Below are 24,223 nucleotides of genomic sequence, written 5' to 3'. Positions count from 1 at the left end.
GTTGTTTCTGATCTTTACCCCAATTCACCAGGTGAACGCTTGCTTGTTTCTTATTTCCCATTCACTGTTGGTGCTATTACATGCATGGACAGCGAGCGGAGAGGGGCATCGGGAGCTGTGGTTGGGGCCACCCGAAAGATCGGGGTGACCCATGGAAGACAGCAGCAGCCTGTTGCCGCTGCTCCTTTTCGACCAACGCTATCCTTATTGTTTTAATTCAACCTGTTGAAAGACAACGATCAATGTCGGCTGATCGTTGCCTTTTAACACTGCCTATTACACCATCCAAATATCGTCCATAACGTTAGATAAGCGGCCAAATACGGCCGATAATTGCTTGGTGTAATAGGTCTTTAGATTGTGCCTTTTTTTATTTATTTCTTTATTCATTCTTTCACTTTTTTGCTTAGTAAGTTCTACTGAGACAAAGACCCAGAGAACTGTAGTGAGACAAAAGTTTGCCTGATAGCAACCAATCACAGCTTAGTTAGAGAAACAAAAGTGTAGATATGGTTAGCAGCCTTTTGGGACAAAAATCTGAGATAATAGAGCCAAAGTGCTCTAATATTTTTTATTTTACTACATAAATACAGGTATTTCGTGATGTTGGATTCACACCCTGCAGATTTGTTAAAGAAACTTCTTAGGGGCCTATTTCACGGGAGCGATAATAAGCCGATTCGGCCGATTATCGCTCGGTGGAATAGAGAGAACGATCAGCCGATGATCGTGTCATCGGCTGATCGTTCATTTAGGTTTAAACCTAAAATCATCATTCGCCACCCGCGCATTGCTACGGTGGAATAGCGGTGCGCGGGGGCGACCAACGATTCAAGAAGAGCAGCATACATTACCTGCAGGGCTTCTCCTTTGCTCCGTCTTCCTCCCTGGGTCCCGCGTGCAGCATCAGCTCCGTAGCGGCCTGACTGAGCTGTCAGACCGCTCAGCCAATCACTGGCCGGGAACGCCGAGGCCAGTGATTGGCTGAGCGGTCTGACAGCTCAGTCAGGCCGCTCTGGAGCTGATGCTGCGAGCGGGACCCAGGGAGGAAGACGAAGCGGAGGAGAAGCCCTTCAGGTAATGTATGCTGCAAGGGCTGCAAGGACATAGGTAACTATGTCCCTGCAGCCCTCGCTTAACGATCATCGGGGCCGTGGAATAGGCCCAGTAAACGAGCGCTGATCTAGCAGATCGGCGCTCGTTTACATCGTTGCTCTGCCCATGGAATAGGGCCCTTAGACTGTCCTACGCATCTTGGCGGGGCTTGCAGTAGTCCTTGTGCATCCGCATGCAACCTTGCATTTTAAGAACAAGCAATGTGAAAAAAGCTAAAGAATTGTAATGTGATATATATTGATAGAAGACAACTGCATTCCAATGATTAACTATACTAGAGGCTGAGATCTCCTCTGCTAGTACAAAATATTTATCCTATGGGACACTCTAGAACACATTAGACATAATTTAGTTCTCGTAAAGACATACACAGTATGGCAGCATTGTCAAAACAAACGGAAACTGTTAATTTCGACTAAGGCAGAACCTTTTCTTTAGCTGAGTTTTCACTTTCAGTAATTGGGTGGCAGGATTTGATTATATAAAAAAAAAAAGTTAAGAAGGTTTAGATTGATTTAAATTCTTTGCTTGGAAAGGAAACATAAATTAAATGGCTGCATACAAAACAGCTAAGAGCTGCTAAAGATAGACATGTGTTTGGCGGCGATAAAATAAATGATATGCATATTTAGTCTTACCTGAAGCACCAGATCTTACTGAGCGAGGAAATGGGCATGACCTTTCAAATGGCATTATGCTTCTTAGACTTAGTCAAATAGAATTAAATCTTATGTTTTCTATTTTTGCAATGTGATCAGTTTCTCGGAAATCACTATAATGTGATTCAGGTTAACCTTTGGATTATTCTTTTGAGTTATCCTTTCTGAAGCTTAAGGCCCTATTACATGGGTCGATCAGTTGAAGCAAGCAAGCGCCGACCTTTCAGATCAGCGTTCCTTGTTCCCCGCTCGCTGCCGGCGCTATTACAAGTGTCGACAGCAAGCGGGTGAGTGAAGGGCGAGCTCCCTGGATGATCTTTAGATTGTACGGGTGGCCCGTAGGAGAAAGCGGTGGTCTGCTGCCGGTTCTCCTATTGCATGGAGCGATGGCTAGCAGCCCGTCGTTATCGTTAAAGTTTTTTCAACATTTTGAAAGACAAGGATCAGCTAACATTGTGCATGATTGCTGCCTTTTAATACTAGCTATTATCGTTATTACCCAGTGATTATCAGCAATTCAGACAATGGTTTAGGCCACAGTCACAAGCCAGTATATTTTTAAGGAAGAATTTCACGTTCAACAATTTTTCATCCACAATCCGCAAATTAATCTCCACAGTGCGTCTGTAATGTACTCCGTATGCTCCAAATATTTTTTTGCAGATCCGAAAAAAAAAAAAAAAAAAGGAAGGGGTGGGGAGGGGCAAAAAAAATGTCAATGCCTGGCCATGGCTGCAAGGAGGAACTTAAATGGACATGTCACAGAATTGCAGAACGCAATTACAGAGTGTTTTGTATAGACTTCTATTGGAATGTCCGTAACACAATTACAGACCACATTACAACATGTTCTTTTTTTCTTTTAACATTGCGGATTGTGGATCCGTAAACATACAAGACAGGGATATAATATTACTGCTTTATAAAGCTTTGGTGCGGCCTCATCTGGAGTATGCTGTCCAGTTATGGAATCTGATTCATAAAATGGACGTTTAGAGCTGGAGAGGTTACGAAGACGGGCAACTAAACTAATAAGGGGAATGGAGAATCTTAGTTATGAGGAGCGATTAAAAGACTTAATTTTTTTAGTCTGGAGAAGAGACGTTTAAGGGGAGATATGATTAACTTATTTAAATATATAAATGGCCCCTACAGTAAATATGGGGAAAAGATGTTCCAGGTAAAACCCCCTCAAAGGACAAGAGGGCACTGCCTCCGCCTGGAGAAAAAAAGGTTCAATCTCTAGAGGCGACAAGCCTTCTTTACCATGAGAACTGTGAATCTGTGGAACTGTCTACAGTGGAACAGTCCTGTTTTGAATCTGTGCTTCAAAACCGGCCTAGACAAGTTCTTAGACCAAAATAACTTAAATGCATATGTATAGAACCTATCCATCATCCCGTCCCTTCCCTGCATCCATCCCCTCCTTGGTTGAACTTGATGAACATGTGTCTTTTTTCAACCGTATTAACTATGTAACTATACTATGTAACTATTTAGGATGTGTGAATGTACTGTGTACTGTATAGCTGTAGAAAATGCTGAGAAATTATGCGGGCGTGTGAATAAGGCCTTAGGCTTTCAAGAGGCCAAGATGTCAGCATCCCAGAATGATATTACATTGTACTTCCTGCTGAGAAGCACAATAAGGTCCCAACTGCTCGATGTAGGAGCAAGGAAAGGTGAATTTTAGTTTTATCTTTTGTAGGTTTTCATTTTCTTTTTGCTGGTGAAAAGAGAACATTTTAAAGAGAGGATTGACTTTCCTACCTTCCTCCTATATATACCTAATAAATGTTTCCCATATGTACCAGCTTAATAGTTAATCTACCTACCGACTAAATGGGGGTCTGCATACCTACCTACAAGACCTACTACATGGAAGCCTACCTATGTATTATTTGGGGGTATGCAAAAGGGCTACAAATATATGGTGGCTCAGTAGGAGAACATTATTATTATAATCACTTCTGGGTAGAGAGAACAAAAAGGGGCGGTGCTAATCTGTGGAGGCAAAAAGGGGGCAATTATTAGTGTGGGAAAGCTCTATAAATATGGGGGGCAAAATGGTGTGCCATTGCTGGTTAGAGTGTGTATAGGATCAGTGCTGCACACCTCTGTCTTAAATTGTAGAGCCGGTGCTCAGTGGTAAATGGGTTCTTCAACCTTCAATCTTGTACAGTAGAAAACCACGGCACTTGTTTTTTCATGCAAGAATAAGTGAGGGTTTTATTTAACAATGTGATACAAGGTATTTACTCCGACCATAGACAGAAAGTACATGAGATGAGACCAACAATGTATTATGCAACGTTTTGGTCCACCAACCCTTCTCCTTCTTAGATATAAGCACACGAGAGACCCTATGGCCTGAGGAAGGTCCTGGTCGGACCAAACGTTCCATAATACATTGTTGGTCTCATCTCATGTACTTTCTGTCTATGGTCGGAGTAAATACCCTGTATCACATTGGTAAATAAAATCCTCACTTATTCTTGCATGAAAAAACGAGTGCCGTGGTTTTCTATTGCTGTTTAGAGGACATTGTTTCTGTTTGGAATGTCCTTACGGCGTGGGGAGAGGGGCACTGTGAGGCACAAAAAGGGGTACTCTTGTGATGTAGTGCATCAAGAGGGACTTAGTTATGGATCAGGAGTTTATATAGCGGTGGGGAATAGTTGTTCCTTCTGCCCCTAGTGTTACCATTGGTAATATTAGTCTTGGTATAGTCAGATTTGTTGGATAACGGTATGATGGTAATATGTATGGTGATAACACTTGTTCCTACTATGGAAGTATAAGGGTGGGGTCATACTACGGAATTCTCGTGGACAATGTCCGCGGAATTCCGCAGAATGCCCGCGTGCACGGCCACGCACCTTTCCGCCGGCTCCATAGACACCATTCTATGGGCCGGCGTATTCCGCTATCCGCCAAAAGAAGTGACATGTCACTTCTTTCGGCAGATAGCGGAATACGTCGGCCCATAGAATGGTGTCTATGGAGCCGGCGGAAAGGCGCGCGGACGTTCTGCTGAATTCTGCGGAGTTTATCCGCGAGAATTCCGTAGTATGAACCCACCCTAACTTGGTAACTGTATAACTATTAGATAGATAGATAGATAGATAGATAGATAGATAGACCTAGAGGACCTCGTCCTGGCGCTGCTTCCATGTGTTGCAATCATATAATGGAGAACAATATCAATCATATTAACCTCTTACATGACCCTGGTAAATATATTATAAGGGGCAATTGAGAAAGTTGTATAAATGTGTCTTTGGCACATAGAATACCACACAATTGCCAACTAATTTTACAGGCTTATATGTAAATTTGTTGGAAGTTTTAGATATTTGAGGCTGTTTACCTGAAATGTCAAACAGATGATCCACAATAAAAGTGATATCAGCAACTTTGTGTTTGCGCTTCTGACATCTGACCTGGCACAGTCTGTTTTTGATACCGAAAGTGCTGAATACATTTGGAACATGCTTGTAATAAATTGAACCACTTCCCAGTTTGAAAACTTTTAGACATAAGTTAAACATGAAAAAATAAGGCCAGATGCTTTATTGTCCTGGCACAAGCTTTTGTGCCACTTTTTAAGATTTATTTTACTTTATATTAAACCTAAAACAAGAAGGACATCATGAAATATTTCTGCTAAACACTTTTTACATTTGTATACCTTGGGCAGCAATGATACAGCAAACCAAAGTGACAATCAGTAAATCATTTTATTAGGCAATCGGCAATGTTTATTGGAATATATTCATGTTTATTTAGCATGTAATGATACATTGTTTTATGCAGTATAAAAAATTTTCATGCACACTACTTGGTGTGTAGAATATCTCTTGAACTGTGTTGTTTTCCACCTAATTTTGTGTTTTTACTTTTTTATGGGATATGATTTTTTTTTCTAAATAGTTGTTACATGGAAAGACAAGGGTATATAGAGATGGCTCTCACACCACTTAAGAAAAATGATGTCCCTTCAAGTTAATGTTTAACTTTATCTAAGAGTCTTAGAACATTGACTGGAGATACTATGCAAAGCCAAAAATCTCGGTACAAACTCACTGGGCGGATGCGAATTTGCAGCAAGACCCACTGCGGATCCCTGCCTTGTACACATATGGGCAGACAAACTCGCAGCAGGATGCACATCCCACTGCAAGTTTGTCCGCAGCCCGCCCCGTTGACCCCCAGCCAGCTGGAGCGTATACATCACCTGGTCCCCGCTCCGGCTTGCTTCAGGGCTCTCGGTGTTTTCACGTCCCACTCAGCTAAACAGTGCGCTGCGGCGGGGCAGCGCACTGATTGGGAGAGCGGGACGTGCCGAGAACCCCCGAAGCAAGCCCGAGCGGGGACTCTGTGATGTATACGCTCCAGCCGCCCGGGGGTTAACGGGGCTGGCTGCTGACAAACTCGCAGCGGCATGTGCATCCTGCTGTGAGTTTTTCTGCCCATATGTGTACAGGGCAGGGATCCGCAGTGTGTTTGTACCCTAAAAGGAAAGACTTCCCATCTGCATACAACTGTTTCAGAGTCATTGCTCCCTTTCAGTGCAGAGCAGGGTATTGGGTGGCTTGTGGAGGGCCTATCAACATGGGTCATAGGGATACTAGTTCTCCTTAGGGAGAGTCAGCAGATAACAGGTAGTCTGTCCTTTTGGAGAGATTTTTAGCTTGACATATATCCCCAGTCAATGTTCTAAGACTACTAGATGGAATTAAACACTGGTTTGAAGGGACACCACTTTTTCTACCGTGTTTCCCCCAAAATAAGACACTGACTTATATTGATTTTTGCTTCCCAAGATGCGCAATGTCTTATTTTAAGGGGATGTCTTATTTTTCCACTAAGAAGAATTCACAGTTATTGAAAAATGAAAAAAAAAAATAATAATAATTATCATTTAATATATACTGTATAGTAGTTGTCATCACAAACCAGCATACACAGACAACCCCCCACCCCCTTCCCTTAGCTGCATGGTGACATGTTGACTGAGGGTGGTGGGGAGGGGAGGGGGGATTCCTTATTTGAAGCCCTCCTGTAAATCCTCCACTATGCCTTATTTTTGGAGTATGTCTTTTTTGGGGGGGAGATATAAGTAGTGTGAGAGCTCTTGTATATCCTTTCTTCCCACAATTCCGAGTCGAGCAGGAATGGCCTTTAAGTATCCACACATCTTTATGGCATACTCTCCTTAAAGGGGTTATTCAGCACTACAAAAACATGGCCACTTTCTTCCAGAGACAGCCCCACTCTTGTCTCCAGCTTGGGCGGGGTTTTGCTGCTCAGTTCCATTGAAGTGAATGGTGCTTAATTGCAAACCACACTTGAACTGGAAACAAGAGTGGGGCTGTCTCTGAAAGAAAGTGGCCATGTTTTTGTAGCACTGGATAACCCCTTTAAGGAGAACTAGTATGCTAATAAATCTGAGGAATTAGAACTAATTATGATGGAAGAGGGTTCAGCAAAGGAAGCAGGTTTTTGTCAATGATAAAAGGCAATTACCTTTCACAACTAGTGCAGGACCCAACTAGAGGAGGGGTACTTCTGGACCTTATGTTGACCAACAGGCCAGACAGAATATCAAATGTTGAGGTGTGGAAAAGGATTTGGGAGTATTGATGGACAATAAACAATAAACAATTTTAGTTATCTGTGCCAGGCAGCACCATTGAAAGAGATAGAGATGCTTATGACAAGAAACGAGTATTGCCTCTTTACAAATCACTGGTCGGATCACATACATGTAATGTATGTTATGTCTGTGAATCGCCCCCTTCCCGTGTCCCACCACCCCCGCCCGTGTACCCGGAAGTGTGATGTGCATTATACATTACCTGATCCGTGTCGAGGGCCGTCCGTCATTTTGTGCCAAACGTCATCTTCGGACGTACGGCCGAATCCCTGCCGCCGTCCCCCCTCCGCCGCGTCATAACTGTGCTCAGCCGCGATTGGCTGAGCATAGTTATGCTCAGCCAATCGCTGCTGAGCAGCTGATGACGCGATGATCTGTTTTTTTGCATTGACTTCAATAAAAAAAAAAAAAAAACGGATCAAAACCCTTTTTTTGTTGTTTTTAACGTACACAAAAGTAAGGTCAACCGCGTTTTTGTGGAAGTAAAAAAAAAACAAACAGATGCATCTGTTTTTTCCATCTATTTTTCATCTGTTTTTTTTTAACAAATATTTTTAAACAAACTCTTATTTTTTCAGTAAAGATACATAGGTAGATGGATGACTCGTATATGCAAGTATCAGTATACATAAATAGAAATATTTAGATATAGTTTTCTAATTGGTGAATTTTTTATTTTGCAGGCTCTCCTTGACACACAGCAGTTACTTAGAACTAAAGTTACAAATTTTACATTTAACCTGGGATTTTCTGGAAAGTTCTACCATACAGGTAAGCACAATATTGCAATCTGTGTACAGCGGAATAGAGTTTATCTGACACAACTTAAAGCATACCTGTTTTTCAAGGGTGCGTTCACACGTACAGGATCCACAGCAGATTTGATGGCGCAGATTTGATGCTGTGCTCACTTATTTAGTTACATTGATATCAAATCTGCTGCGGATCCTGTACGTGTGAACGCACCCTAAAAGCAACTTTTCAGGATAAGCCATTATGGTATTCATGAGGTGTAGCACTGTTTATGGCTATTACATCATTATATTTTGTATATGAAATTTTTCACTATGATGGCCACTAGAGGTGAGTGAACCGGGTTCAGGTTTGTGTCCCTCCGAACCCAAACGATCAGCATTTGATTAGCGGGGGCTGCTGAAGTTGGATAAAGCTCTAAGGTTGTCTGGAAAACATAGATACAGCCAATGACTATATCCATGTTTTCCACATAGCCTTAGGGCTTTATCCAACTTCAGCAGCCACCGCTAATCAAATGCCAAAAGTTCGTGTTCGGATGGACTCGAGCATGCTCGAGGTTCGCTCATCTCTAATGGCCACCATACACTACACTACACACACACCTGACTTCAAAGACAGTTTCCTAGGCCTGCTACACCTCATCGCTCTTCTTTTCCACTTCTCTCCATTGTAGTAACACCCCTTTCCTGAATTGTATTAAACAGCCCCATCTGTATCCCACTCATGCTCCGTGGCCTAGAGAAGTGGCACTGGGCGTGGCCGGCAGTGTGATGCCATCCAGGCTGGGCTCCTTTTACATTGGAGAGCCATGCTACTGCGCACTTCTCCCAATATTATCTAGAGATCTAGAGAGTTTGAACCCTGAGACCCTGAGCAATCTCTAGATATCAAAGAGAAAAGAGCGAGATAGCATACTTCACTCTCGGCTGGTCATAATCTCTATTATTAAGGTGCGCTAAATAGTGATGAGCAAACATGTTCGTGAATGTTCGTATGAACATGACGCTAATTGTTCGCCGATCACAATTTGTTCAATGGTTATAACGATCATTTTCGAACATATTCAAACTTGCTAACTAATTTACGTTTTGCGCCTGATAATCTGTAGGCATGTGCGTAGCTCTAGACCGAAATGTACGCAAATGCGTGCACAGATCCATATGCAACTGCGTAATTTACGTTTTGCACCTGATAATCTGTACTCATGTGCATAGACCAAAACGTACACTTCTACTGTACGTTCGTAATTTGTTCGTGAAGGTTCGGCGAACACGACCCAATCACAAAATTTTTTTATTTTTGTTTGTGTTCAGGATCCGAACAGAACATCAGGATGTTTGCTCATCACTAGCGCTAAATGGGATCCATTATAAGTCAGTGGAAAGAGACTATAGCCAGCTGAGAGGTTCGGTATACTACCGTGTACCTCTCCTGGTGATATCTACAGACCAGAGTCTTGAAATTCTGACATGTCAAAAGTTTTTCTAAATAACAGAGACACTTTAACTAGCAAACTATTAATTTATATCTGATGTTTTTCTTTCAGGTACAGAAAAGGAGGATAGAGGTGATGACCTCTTGCTGGGCTCAGTGGATGAGTTTTGGTGGTTCCCACATATGTGGAGTCATATGCAGCCTCATCTTTTTCATAATGAATCTTCACTTGTGGAGCAGATGATTCTCAACAAAAAATTTGCTCTAGTAAGTACAAAGGCCCCTCGCTTTGCAGTAGCTTCATTCTCTAGCTTATATTTCCAATTTTCATTTAGTCAATGGTCTGCAACCTGAGCTTCTTGACCTATAGCTGTGTGATACTGTAGGTTATCCAAATTTCAATTGTGACTATCTGTCCAGGCTACAAGACCTCCACATTGACTACTGTACATTGCAGACATTTTCTAACCTATGAATAATAAAAATTAGGCTAATAAAATAACAATTTATTCTGAATTGAGATGATAACTGATAGCTCTCTTTCGACTTATTCGTATATATTTATATCTTCAGGTGTTGCATATTCATGTTCCACACCTGAAATTCAGCTTAGGGTCTATTTAAAAAAAATAAAAAAAAATTTAAGTTATTATTAATTTTTATTTATAAAGTGCAATAAACATACAGTGTCCTTTACATGTGAAACATAAAAGCGTAATTAATTGCAGGGTTCAAGGGATTGATAGATCGTTCTAAGATCTGGCACACATGTCCTGGATCCCTGAACAAGTGCAGCTTTCAACTGTGTGTTCTGCATTCAGATGTAAAAAAGACTGCGGAGACTCAGTTACAAGTCTCAAACATGAAACTAGACAGATATCCCCCCAGGGACAAAGGGATGTCTCCTTTGCAAAGGGGGGACCACCAAAACCACCATATTAAGTAGCCCCTACAGTCAGTTTCAAACTCAATTGCGTGTCTGATGATATGACCAGGGACCACTTAATATGGTGGTTTTGGTGGTCTCTGTACAGGAGCCATTCCTTTTCTAGATCCTTCCCTGGATGGATATATGGCTATTCTCAAGTTTTGACTTAGGCTCTGCAGACTTTTTTGCATATTGATGTTTCCCAGGGGGTAATGCACCTAGGATTTCACTGTATTAAGTACTTTAACCAGCAGCCGACAGTGTTTTCTTTGGCTGGTCTCCCTGAGATTAGTGATCTTTTTGCCTCATTAAGATGCACATACAGTTAAATATATGCCATACCTATGACAGAAGAGAGGACCAGGCGCCTCCTCTCACTTTACTGACAGCTGAGACCTGCGTATTGGCCAAGGACTGTATTGTATTCTGCCAGCACTGAGAGCTCAGATTGGAGCCACGTGGAGCAAAGCACGGGGGAACTTTGGGGAGATGAGTGATTTTTTTTTTTATTTTCATAGGGCAAAATACTATATGGGGGCAGTACGGAGGCCTAATGCCACATGGGAGCAGCATGAACAGTGGCGTAGCTACCATAGAGTCAGGGTAGGCGGTTGCTATGGGGCCCTTGTAAGAGGGGAAAAGATAAGAGCCTCCTGTGTCCTTCTGATTAACCCTATGTACTGCAGTGTGTAAGTGACCCAATGTTTACTTACATGCTGCAACACAAAAAAGGGTTAACAGGCAGAGGACAAAAAACAACAACTTTGCTTCCCTGCACTGATAACCCCTGACCTCTGTTCTCACTGCCTGCTGTGCAGAGGTCAGGGGTTATCAGTGCACCAACAATAGAGCAAAGATTTCCTTGTCTTCTAAACATTGGGTCACTTACACACTGGAGTACATGAGGGGTTAAGCAGAAGGTAGTCTGCTTCTGCACCTATGTACTGTATTTATCCATAAGGGCTCCTAACGGACACTTATAGCTAAGTATAGTGGACTGACAGAGCAAACAGCCATTGGCTCTCTGCTCTGCCTGTCAATTTTGTCTCTGGCCACAGGAGATTTTATTTGTTGACCACATCACAGAATATATATATTTATATTTATTTATATATACAGTATGTGCCGTGCTTTGTCTTGTGTGTAGGGGAGGGGGGGACCTTTACAGTATTTTGCTATGGGGCCCGTGAATCCTAGCTACGCCCCTGAGTATGAATGTTTAAGTATTATACAGGAGCCTACTACAGTATATTAGCAGTATTAAGACCTAATACTATGCGGGGGCATTATGGAGGCCTAATACTATATCGAAGCAGTATAGTGGTCTAACTATTACATGAGAGCAGTATGGAGGCCTAATGCTATATGGGCCAGTATGGGGGCCTAATACTATATATGAGCAGTAAAGAGGCCTAATACAAAATGGAGAAACAGATTGCTGAACTCAGGGAGAACAGCCAAATGACAACACTGCCAGCTGCTAATGAAAGCGCTCAATGCAGTGAAGTCCTAGGTGCATTGCCCCCTGGGAAACATGAGTATGCAAAAGAGGAGTCCGTGGAGCCTCATTGAAGAGTCTCAAAACACAGGACTAGCCAGATATCCCTCCGGGAAGGACCCAGCCAAGTGGCAGCTCCTGTTAGGAAACCACCAAATCCACCATATTAAGTGGCCCTATAAGTCAGTGTAATGACAAGGGATAAACCAAGGCTAGGTAACCATCCACAGACAGCTGTTTCGCACCTAGGACTTCACTGCATTGAGCGCTTTCATTAGCAGCTGGCAGTGTTGTCATTTGGCTGTTCTCCCTGAGTTCAGCAATCTGTTTCTCTTATGGCTCTACTAGGCATTGCTCCCACCTAGCCAGAATCCTGCTCCACACTGATGAGGGGCAACACCCCGAAACAGCTGTCTGTGGATGGTTACCTAGCCTTGGTTTATCCCTTGTCATTACACTGACTTATAGGGCCACTTAATATGGTGGATTTGGTGGTTTCCTAACAGGAGCTGCCACTTGGCTGGGTCCTTCCCGGAGGGATATCTGGCTAGTCCTGTGTTTTGAGACTCTTCAATGAGGCTCCACGGACTCCTCTTTTCTAATAATACAAAATGGAGGCAGTGTAAATGAATAGTAAAAGCCTAATACTATATCAGGGAAATATGTTTTTTTTATACTATATAGGGCAACACGGGGGCCTTATATTATATAGTATTTTTTACATGCTTAGAAATCCACAATGTTATCTTAAACAGGAACTATCAGCATCCTGGGCGCTATAGGGGGTTATCAGTGATTTAGATTTGTCTAACTTGCTGATAATTCCCCTTTAAAGCACACATTTCTTTGGTGTAGAAATCAATGTGGAAATTTACACAGATTCTAAAGCAAAATCAGCATAGATTTACGTGAACAAAAAAGTTAAATGAGAAAAAACAGTCACAATAACCTCCACTTAAGGCTAGGTTCACATACAGTAAAATAAAATAAAAATATTAAACATAAAATATATTTTCTATGTTAGGCTATGTTCCCACTTCAGGAACATATTGAGGGGAAGGTGGCCGTCTGGTTATATAGACAATCACTAATTATGGTCATGAGCTTTATTAGCGGTCGTCCACCTTTCCCCAATATGTTCCTGAAGTGGGAACATAATTGGTCAGTTCGTTTTTCTTTTATCTGTTCACACATTTTTTAAAATTTTCACTCTCAATTTCAACCATATTTTTTTTTATAGCTAGATTCTTTAAAATTAAAATAATTTTATGAATTTCCTATTTTCAAGATTTAAAAATGCGTGTTTCACTTTAATCCTTACATGTTCTCAATACATCTGTAAAGTTGTTCACTGGTGCAGCTAACATTAGATGTAGAAGGTTTTCCTTCGTATTCCCTTGCTTTTATTGAAGCCTGCCAATCCCTTGACCCATGAATTGATCGCTGCTGTAAATAGAAAGCTCACAGTGAACCTAACCAAACAAGGGTCATCTATACTCAGGAGATTTTTTTGTGTTGACCAATGCACAGTAGCATAATACAAATGGCCACATCTTTAGAGCACATGTGTATAAAGTAAAATCTTTTAGTCTGCAAATTGATAGCCCAGATGTATTCTTAGAATTTCTCGCCTTTCTGTACAACCTACAGTGTTATGAGAACAAAGTATGTTTTTGGGATTGAAAATGGAGGTTTTCTTTTCTGTGCATTTTTAGAGATAGACTTAAACTTACACTAAAACTCTTACAACTTGCCTGGATAAGAGACAATATATTCACAGAATTTATTCAGGACAGCAAAAAAATGTATTTGTATTTCTAAACATAAATATGCAGCTGCCATTTTGAGTTAATTTAAAAGAATTTTAATGCTGGCAGTCCACACAAAAGCAGCATGCCATGTCACAATTGTGGCAGCGATCTGTGCTCCGGGCCGACGCCTCTGCCACTCCCCCCCGGTCCCGGTCACAAGTAGACACTGCACTCGGTTCAGCTACCTCTTCAGCCCTTCATCCTAACATGTCTGCACTCCTGCTCGCTTCCCATGCTGTGTTCCTGCTGCTTGTGGTTCCAGCCATGAGTACTGTTCTGCTTCATCCTGCCTACGTGTCTCCAGCTACACCTCTACCGCTAAGAAGGCTAAGAAGCCAAGCCAGGTGGTAGCGACTTGGGCAAAAGGTTCCTGGTGTTCTAATGTTTCAGAGAAGGTGTTCCCATGTACCTTTTTTACCTTGGCTTCCTTCTTTGACTTTATAACTGCCTGCTGCTTTGTACTTCGTTGTATCTGCAATGTATCGCCTTGACTATCTGTTTACGCATCTAAGCCCTGGTCTTTTTGCTCATCCACTGACCATGTGTATACACTGTTCGCAAAGCTGCTTTTTGAATTTTTATTGTTTTCTTAAAAATCACTTTGACCTTCCAGTTTATACTGATCTTGATAGAATGGTTCATACATATGATCCCACAAAAAGTTTGTTGGCCAATCAAAGTTCGGTCAAACTCAATAAGATTTGCAAATCGAATCATAAAGAATTTCATTAAAACAGCCTAAACTATAGTAACTACAACACTGGGACTATTACAGAAGTGTGAATTTGTTGAACCATGTTGTTGTCAAAAATCAGAAAATGACAATTTAAAAAAAGTCAATCGGCCAGTCACTCATCAAATTTCCGCCATTCCTCTTCTCTCTGTCCCTATATTGCTCTGTTAGTCTCTCCCTGCTCTGCTCTTACTGCCTGCTGCCATCCTGCTCTCTCCCCCACACACAGCCGACTGGCCACCTCCGTTACCGAACTTACTTATATAGAGGGTGAGGTGCTGACATCACAGAGAGGCATGCAGCTGATAGGACGGCCCTAGGGATTATGGTTAATCCCTTTCTCCCACCCAGGGACGCTCCAGACAGCATGTGTGGCCACCATTTTGTTTTTTTTGCAAATTTTCTTAACAAATCAGTGGGAATTTGTTTTGTAGAATGAAGCAAATCTTGATTTACCAGATTTGCTTCTCTACTCATGAGTATGGCCAGCTTTAGCTTTATAAAAAGGCCCCATATAAGATTGTATATAGCCAGCTTTATTTATTTAAAATTGTATTCACTAATTCGTAGTACCTATCTTCCAACACAGATAAAGTCATGTCAGTGATAGTGGCATTTTCTTGAGCTACATGAGTTTTTTTACAAAATAAACATTTTCTTAAATTGGACTATTTTGGTTAATTCCTATTTACCAAAGATAATATGTGCCTACGGCACCAGAACATTGACTTTATTGCATCCATTGCCTACTTTTGCATGAATCTTAAATATGCCATCAATTTCACATATTCTACAAAATATGTATCATTTTCCTTTTCATAGAGTAGTTTGGTAGCGTTGCATTCAGTTTTAAACATCACACAGGACTACAGATAAAAATAGATTATGGTAAGTTGTAAAGCAAACCCTGACTAGCAATGCAGTCTTCCACACATGCATCATAACTTCTTTTTTAAGTGTGGCAAGTCAAGTAAAAAAAAATCATGCTTCATTTCCCCTCAACCTATTTGAATGTGTTTTTTCTGTTACCATTATCGTCTTGGACACATCCGTTCAGCTGTGTGATCAAAAGAAGAAAGTCTGGAAGAACAAGAACAGTCGAAATGTTTCATTCTTCTAAGTTTTCAATGTCATAAAATGTAGAATAAATGTTATGCTTTTGTGCTGCATACGTTAACGGCTCACTGAAGTAAAATATTGGAAAGGCAATGGGTAAAACATAAATCAGCGATGAAAAAAAAAACATATAAAAAACGAGGAGAAATATCAATCTGGGAGCCATATCTTTGAACAACATATATATTTTTAAATTACATCTATTCGTATCCTGAACCCGATGTTATAGAGAATACGGAATGCACAAAATAGATGTTGTATTGCTTCAATTACTACCGACAGATATTTTTTTTTTCACTTCATGTGTTCCATTTTCACAGTTCTTTCTCATCCTTATGATGTTCCCTTAAGCTTTATAGCCACCCACACTTCTATTTAGTTGAATGTTCATACTATACTGTCAGTGACTGTCCTGGAACCCTGCCATGTTATTGCTTCTTAGTGGAAGCCGCTGTTGAACTTTTCGCGAGCGAAAGTCTTTATGATTTAAGAACTGTGGAATATGCCCGTTTCTGATTTCTCCCAGATAATCCTTTGGAATATTGTAACATTGTTCTATGTTTTTATCATTTTTGAAAATACAAAACGTCTTATAAAATATAAAGAGTAAAAGCGCGCTTAGCTCGGATTCCAACTTAAACCAAAAGCTTTTAATATTATGTTTTTTATATTCTGCTCATGGGTTTCAAATTGGCAGAAGAAATCTGATTGTGTCCTTATGGCTTAAGATTAAAGTACTTATCTTATTTTTCCTACATTCTTGTGAATGTATTGAATGGAAGGAAGTATTTGATTCTTCAGGTGCTGTGGAATTTCAATTTACAATTTAAAGGAGCAGTTTTACAGGAGAAGTCCCACGGAAATGTAAAAAAAAGGGGGGGGGAGAAAGATTGGACCCTTTAAATAGGTGGTCCAGGGTAACAAAGAAATATGTACTCTTTCTAGAAGATTGGCAGCTGGCTCATCTTCAGCTATGCAGGATTTCAACCTAGTCGGTAATGAGCCAGCTGTCAATCTTGCTGTATCCGAACCTTATATTGTTATCATTTTTGTTTAAAGTGGTTATCCAGCGCTACAAAAACATGGCCACTTCTCCCCCTACTGTTGTCTCCAGTTCAGGTGTGGTTTGCAATTAAGCTCCATTTACTTAAATGGAACTGAGTTTCAAAACCCCACCCAAACTGGAGACAACAGTATGGGGAAAGTGGCCATGTTTTTGTAGCGCTGGATAACCCCTTTAAGTAAGACTGTAAACTTGTATGCTTGAAATGGTCAATTCTGCTCTATGTAATCAGTATTGATTATACATCAACCATACCAACAGATTACATTGATAAATGGACTATTGGCACTCCAAATTACTTTATCTTCCCACCATCCCATTTTTAAATTTGATAAGAAAGTAAAACTTAAAGTGAAACTGTCACCCCCTTTTTGCATTCTGACTCCTCAACACAGGTGTAATGGGTAAATTTTGCGGTTTTCATACCTTATTTTACATCATACGTCATGGTGCTTGTTCAAGTAAAAAGTGATCTTTTATCATCTGCAGATTGTGCTAAGCGGGCAGGGCTTCACGGCAACTGTGCCACTTCGTCATTGTCCCATAGGCCCCTTTAGGTCAGCTTGTTCCAATGGCCGGCGAGGGGGTGGGGCCTAGGTTCCAATGACGTCACGGAGGGGCATATGGTTGCGCTGTGGGCGGGGCTAAGTGGCACAGTTGTCGTGAAGCCCTGTCCAGGTAGCACAACCTGCAGATGATAAAAGATCACTTTTTACTTGAACAAGCACCATGACGTATGATGTAAAATAGGGTATGAAAACTGCTAAATTTACCTTTTACATCTATGATGAGAAGTCAGAATGCAAAAAGGGGCAACCATGTCACTTTAAGTAATTAGATCTGAAGCAAATATGGCAATAAGATCATAAAAGTAGAAGGAAATCACAGCTCCAAAAAAACGTGAAGGAGTTAAAATGTCCAAAAATCTTTATTCCAAAGCATGTTAAAAAAACAACAACCATGTTAAAAACAGCAGTTTTTTTTTGGAGCTGTGATTTCCTTCTACTTTTATGGACTGCATACCTGGGTAAACGTCCCATTTCTTATCATCTGCTCATTACCAAGAGGGTTGCCGTTAATATTGGGACATATTCACACAGTGAGCTGACCTTGTTTTATATATTTTTTGCATTCCATGGCAATAAGAGTGCACTGTCCCGCCTTGCCAACGTCGGCTCCTACTTATTCATCTATGCATAAATAGCCAGTAGGAGGAACACCCACAGTACCCCAAAAGGACTAATTTGCATATTTGCAATTACTCAAAAATAGCGTCATGGAGGCACGTAAAATAGTGACAGAGATTTCACCCCATGATTATCTTGTTATCCCCTATCCTGTAAAAAGAGGATAATGTTATCAGAGGGCAATATCCCTATAGACAAAGTATCTGAATATCTTTGCTAACAGCCAAATTGTGATGGCTAGATCTTGAATCTGGAAAGGAAGAAAACTACTGAACCTGCAATAGCATCATGGTTCCCCAAGTAAGCGTTATGTACCTACTTGGCCACCTACAGATGTAAAATAGGAGTCATCACAAGTGCTCAGGACTTCACATGAGCAGACCGGCGCCGCCTGGTTCCTGCGCACAGCGCAGATCTTTTCCCAAGCACCAGCCCAACATGAAGCCCTGGGGACGGGCCCCCCATCTGACGAAACCCCCTTCCCTATGTGACAGAGCTCCATTCGAATCAATGGAACCACGTCACAGAGGGAAAGGGAGATCATCCCACTGGGGACCGGTGCTTCATGTTGGGCCGATGCTCGGGAATATACCAGCTCCGTGTGTGGGAACCAGGCAGTGGTTCAAAAAAAGCACTGCGGCACTGGTATCCCTGCATCGACACCTTTGTGTTCATGTAAAAAAACACAAAGCGATGCCCCTAGTGGTGTATTCGCTTTAAAAACAGCATTGTATGTTCTGAAAGCTTTCTACAAAAGCTATTGTTTGTGATCAGAACAAACACGCTAGTTTTCTCTACCCACGTGCAGCAATGAGCCTTATACCATGACCCAGTTGCTAACAAATATTAACCACTGCATACCTTTGGCCCATCCCTATGCTTTTCTATTTTTCTTGTTTCCAACACATCAACTTAAACTGGCTGTTCACTTACATAGTTACATAGTTAATACGGTTGAAAAAAGACACATGTCCATCAAGTTCAACCAAGGAGGGGATGGATACAGGGAAGGGGGAGGGGTGATAGGTTCTATACATATGCATTTATATTATTTTGCTCTAAGAACTTGTCTAGGCCGGTTTTGAAGCCCTCTACTGTTTTTGCTGTGACCAGATCCTGTGGTAGACTGTTCCACAGATTCACAGTTCTCATGGTAAAGAAGGCTTGTCGCCTCCGGAGATTGAACCTTTTTTTCTCCAGGCGGAGGCAGTGGCCTCTTGTCCTTTGAGGGGGTTTTACCTGGAACATCTTTTCCCCATATCTCTTGTAGGGGCCATTTATATATTTAAATAAGTTAATCATATCTCCCCTTAAACGTCTCTTCTCCAGACTAAACAAATGTAATTCCTTTAATCTCTCCTCATAACTAAGATGTTCCATTCCCCTTATTAGTTTAGTTGCCCGTCTTTGTACCCTCTCCAGCTCTAGAACATCCTTTTTATGAATCGGGTTCCAAAACTGGACAGCATACTCCAGATGAGGCCGCACCAAAGCTTTATAAAGCGGTAATATTATATCCCTGTCCCGAGAGTCCATGCCTGTTTTAATGCATGACAATATCCTGCTGGCCTTAGAAGCAGCTGACTGACATTGTGTGCTGTTCTGTAGTCTATTATCTACAAGTACACCCAGATCCTTCTCCATCAGTGACTCTCCCAGAGTAACTCCCCCCAGGACATATGATGCATGTGGGTTATTAGTACCCAGGTGCATAACTTTACATTTATCCACATTGAACCTCATTTGCCAAGTGGACGCCCAAACACTCAGTGTGTCTAAGTCATCCTGTAACATCTGCACATCCTCCATAGACTGTACTGTACTACAAAGCTTGGTGTCATCTGCAAAGATAGAAACATTGCTGTTAATTCCATTCTCAATATCATTAATAAACAAGTTAAACAGAAGAGGGCCCAGTACTGACCCTTGGGGTACACCACTTATTACCGGGGACCATTCGGAGTAGGAATCATTGACCACCACTCTCTGGGTACGATTATTAAGCCAGTTTTCAATCCAGTTACACATTAAATTTTCCAAACCAATAGACTTTAACTTACCCATCAGACGTCCATGAGGAACTGTGTCAAACGCTTTTGCAAAATCCAGGTACACTATATCCACAGCCGCGCCGCCATCCAGGCTTCTACTTACCTCTTCATAGAAACATATTAGGTTCACAAACTCTTGACAGGAGCCACTGTCACAAAGTAATAAGTGTTACTCACCTTACCGGTCATTGGTTTTAGTGTTATGGATGATCACTGTATATATCTCCCATTTTTGTTATTTATTCTATATATAGTGAAGAAATACATCTGGTCAGACACTCAGTTGTTTGTTTCATTGCAGATTTTTTCTTCAGCAAAAATGGGTGGAAAACATAATTCCCAAGTGATTCATGTAATAGTGCTATAAAGTCACTTTAAGACTGACAGCTCATAAAGTCCTAAAGTTTGCAGGTTTATAACTAAAAGTAGAAGGGCTAACATTAGATTTATGCTGAAGTTGAAAGTTGCTCCAACCTCAAAGCAACCCTTGATTAGAATACTTGGCATGTTTTAAGAAAAAAATACATAAAAATATGACTTTGCGTCTGACTTTATACTTTTTTTGCAAATTCACTGAATATTTTATGTATCAATTTGTCTTCGAACATTGATAGCTTTCTGCTTGGTGTAAATGCAAAGTCTGCAAATAATATATCGCCAAATCCAAGTACAATAAAGGTCGTTTCTACACATCCCAAAGTGCAAAAGAACGGAAGATTTCAACTTGAACAAATAGCTTAGAAGACTATCGTATCAGTTATGAGTCATTGGGTTGGGAATAAAGGGGTTTCAGCTCAGTTTAGTTATCATAAGATTATAGGTCGGAAACTACTTCTAACATATACCGTATATGTATGCCACTGTATAGGCATATCGAATGACTCCTTATTTTACATTTTGAAAATTATAAGGATGTTTTCTATAAGGCTACGTTCCCAAAACAAGACTTCGCGGCCATCTTTACGGACAGCTGTCAAAAATACGGCTGTTATTTTATAATGGCGACCACAATTAAAGATCATGAACCTTTGTGGTCATCTTCACTAATAGATGGTGGTCAGGGCACTTAAATGATGGTCATCCAGAAAGACAGCAATTGTTTTTACAGAATATGGCCATGTTCACATGGCGTAAGAGACGGGCCATTCCGTGACCTGGCCGGGTCACGGAGCGGATGGTCTCTGAAAAGATCAGTACCGGATGGATGATCTTTGGTGCTGCAGAGTTCAGAACTCCCAACAGCATACTATGAAGCAAGCGGCCGGAGCTGCTCGCTTCATAGTGTGCAATGACATGTGATTTGGCGGCCGCTATTGACTGAATTGTGGCCTCAGAAAACTAACATGTCAGTTGTTTGTGACGCCGCGAGGGATCCCGGCCGGAGCGTATACTATGTGTATATGCTTCAGCCAAGATCCTATAGACACCAATGTATTTTTTCGTATTTACTATGGCCGTTGTTCCAATCGGCAACAACGGACGTATAAATACGAAGAAATACATTGTGTGAGCATAGCCTAAGGGAACTTAGACTAGGGGTTATAGCACAGTCCAAATGAAAAAAATCTTATGTAACGGTTACTGGAAGCCACCTAATATGCATTGGCTTTAGTAGCTGTACCTTGTGTACCTATGAGGCTGGAATCAGAGAATATACATGAAAAAGTAATTTGACTGTTGTTGAAAAGTAAATTAATATTTACTAATTTTCTTCTTAAATTTTAATTACTTCTGTATTTATTCCTTCAGGGTGCGTTCACACGTAGTGAGTTCGTAGCAGATTTCTTTCTGTGAGTTTCGCTGTGAAATCTGCTGCCATAATTAGTGCCATTATGGTCTATGGCCCTGCAGATTGTCATTCCACTGTAAGAATGTAGTGACAGCCATGTTTAACTAATAAACAGCCCATGTATACCTGTCCATGTTCCCTCATCACGCTCCTGCTTGACTCTCCGGGTCCCTGCTCACTGACGGACCACTCAGCGACTTACTGGCTGCGGCGGGACAGTGCAGTGGTTGGCTACGTGGGCCGTCAGTGAGCAGGGACCCAGAGAATCAAGCAGGAGCGTGACAAGGGAACATGGGCAGGTAAGCTTGGACTGTTTATTATTTTTATCAACATGGCTGTCACAAAGGATATGTATGTATTGAACATTGATATTTTCATAGTTTTTAGGTTGCCCCCCTAGGGCGTCTATTATGTAAGCGAAGGGACCTGAACTTTAATTATCTTTAGATGTACTGTAGTACACAACTTTATAAAAAAATATTTTTGATTTCTCTATTGTACTGTATCCAAATCCTAAAAAGCACTATTCTTGTCTCGTCTACTCATGCCAATAAATGTATTACAGGAACACGGTATTCCAACGGACATGGGTTATGCAGTGGCTCCTCATCATTCAGGTGTCTATCCAGTACACATACAACTTTATGATGCTTGGAAAAAGATTTGGAATATTAAGGTCACAAGTACAGAAGAATATCCACATCTCAAACCAGCACGTTACAGGCAGGGATTCATTCACAAAAATATAATGGTAAGTTATGCATAGCTACAATAAGTTACAGTAAGTTGTGTGCGGTAATTTTCCACTCGTAAAGCTAACTAACTAGGTGGGGAAATTTCACAAATTCTACTCTTTGTGCCAAAGCATAAAAGCTCTGTGATCTGGTTGTATAAAGGTCTAGTGAGACCACATATAGAATACTGTGTCCGGTTTTGAAAACCTCCCCTACAAAAAGATATTGACAAACTAGAATGGGTCCAACGATGGGCAACAATAATGATGGCTGGTCTTAAAGGGTACCTATCATTTAAACGAACTTCTGACAAGTTATAGAGACATGTCAGAAGTTTGTATTAGTCAGGGTGCTGAGCCCCCCCCAATCGTTAGAATGAAGGGGCAGATGCGCACAGCAGCGCGTGCTCTGCCTCTTAATCTCTGGTAATCACTGTATCGGAAGTTCCAAAAGGCTCCATTATAATTCTGTTGACTGCTACTTTAGCAGTGAGACAGAGATGAAGAGACAGAGCATGCGCTGCTGTGCGCCTCTGCCCTTTCATTCTAACGATCAACAGGGGTCTCAGCACCCAAACCCTGGACGATACAAACTTATACATATCGTTATGACAGATCAGTATGTTAGTAAGCCAGTAATCAGAACCTTCTAAAGCTATGACATAATTTTATGAAATTTTGAAAGCTATTTAAAGGAACAGCCAGCTTGGTGTATGTACTAGCATTGATCAAGCACTTAAATACTCGAGTAACATATTTTTCAATGCCTGGATGCTCAACTCAAGTAATGAGCCCATTGAAAACTCCCTGGGGGCCAGACTGGGGACCAGGCTATGCTTTTTTTGGGGAGGAGTTAAATTTATACTAACCCTTCCGGTCTTCTAGCTTGTATCTTTACTGTTGTTTTTAGCCAATTCAGCCTCTGATTGGCTGAGCAGAGTCTGTGAAGATACAAGCTAGAAGACCGGAGCGGTAAGTATGAATTTACACACCTCCCCCCTTAGGTTTAAAGCTGTGGAAGTGAAGGATATTCAAGAGAAGCAAGGTAACAATCCTATTCTCCTGCATATTGGGAGAACGGCTGAACAGAATGATGTAAGTAATACACTGATCTATAAACTGCCCTCATTTAAGACAGCATAAACCTAGTGACAGATTTCCTTTCAAGTTTTCTTGACATCCGGGCCACTGCCGGATCTGTGGTGAATTTCACTCTGCCAGTGGAAATTCGGGCACCCATGACTACAAACATGCATGAAAACATAATGTGCGCGACCCTCATTTGATCAGAAATGACTGAAATGAGTGATGGAAGTTTTCTTTAGTGTTTCCATATGTGTTTATAGCAATTTAGAACAATTTCTATAAATGCTTAATCTGCCTGTTAAGATAAATCTAATAAAGTAATCCTTGGTGGTATGGGAAGAAAGCTTAAAATGAAGGCAAAGTTATCTTCCTCTTTTATAAAGACCATTAGCTCTATACAGAATGACGGGGGGAAAAAAACAATTGTTCATCTAACCACATTGTAGGGGGAAAAAGCTGTAAATATGAACAACTATAAAATGACTAAATTTAAAACTCATAAAACCTGAAGAAGGAAACAGGCATAAATATTTTGCAGTTGCTATATAAAATAGCCAGATGTAAGGAGAAAATAAGAGCTAGGTAAATGTAGAGGTAGTGATCA

At 41.1% G+C, this 24,223-nt stretch overlaps 1 protein-coding gene across 1 annotated transcript in view; it reads left to right on the top strand.

Moving 5' to 3' along the window:
• Nucleotides 1–24,223, top strand: part of LOC138797032 (bifunctional heparan sulfate N-deacetylase/N-sulfotransferase 3-like) — a 172,215-nt gene that overhangs the window by 60,707 nt on the left and 87,285 nt on the right. The window contains exons 3-5 of the mRNA XM_069976806.1: nt 8,118–8,205; nt 9,737–9,891; nt 22,366–22,551. Coding sequence (XP_069832907.1) covers nt 8,118–8,205; nt 9,737–9,891; nt 22,366–22,551 — 429 coding nt within the window. The remainder of the gene's footprint in view (nt 1–8,117; nt 8,206–9,736; nt 9,892–22,365; nt 22,552–24,223) is intronic.

The sequence above is a fragment of the Dendropsophus ebraccatus genome, chromosome 7 (genome assembly GCF_027789765.1).
Source record: "Dendropsophus ebraccatus isolate aDenEbr1 chromosome 7, aDenEbr1.pat, whole genome shotgun sequence".
NCBI lineage: Eukaryota > Metazoa > Chordata > Amphibia > Anura > Hylidae > Dendropsophus > Dendropsophus ebraccatus.
The sequence above is the reverse complement of the archived record's forward strand: the minus strand, read 5'-3'. Positions and strand labels throughout refer to the sequence as shown.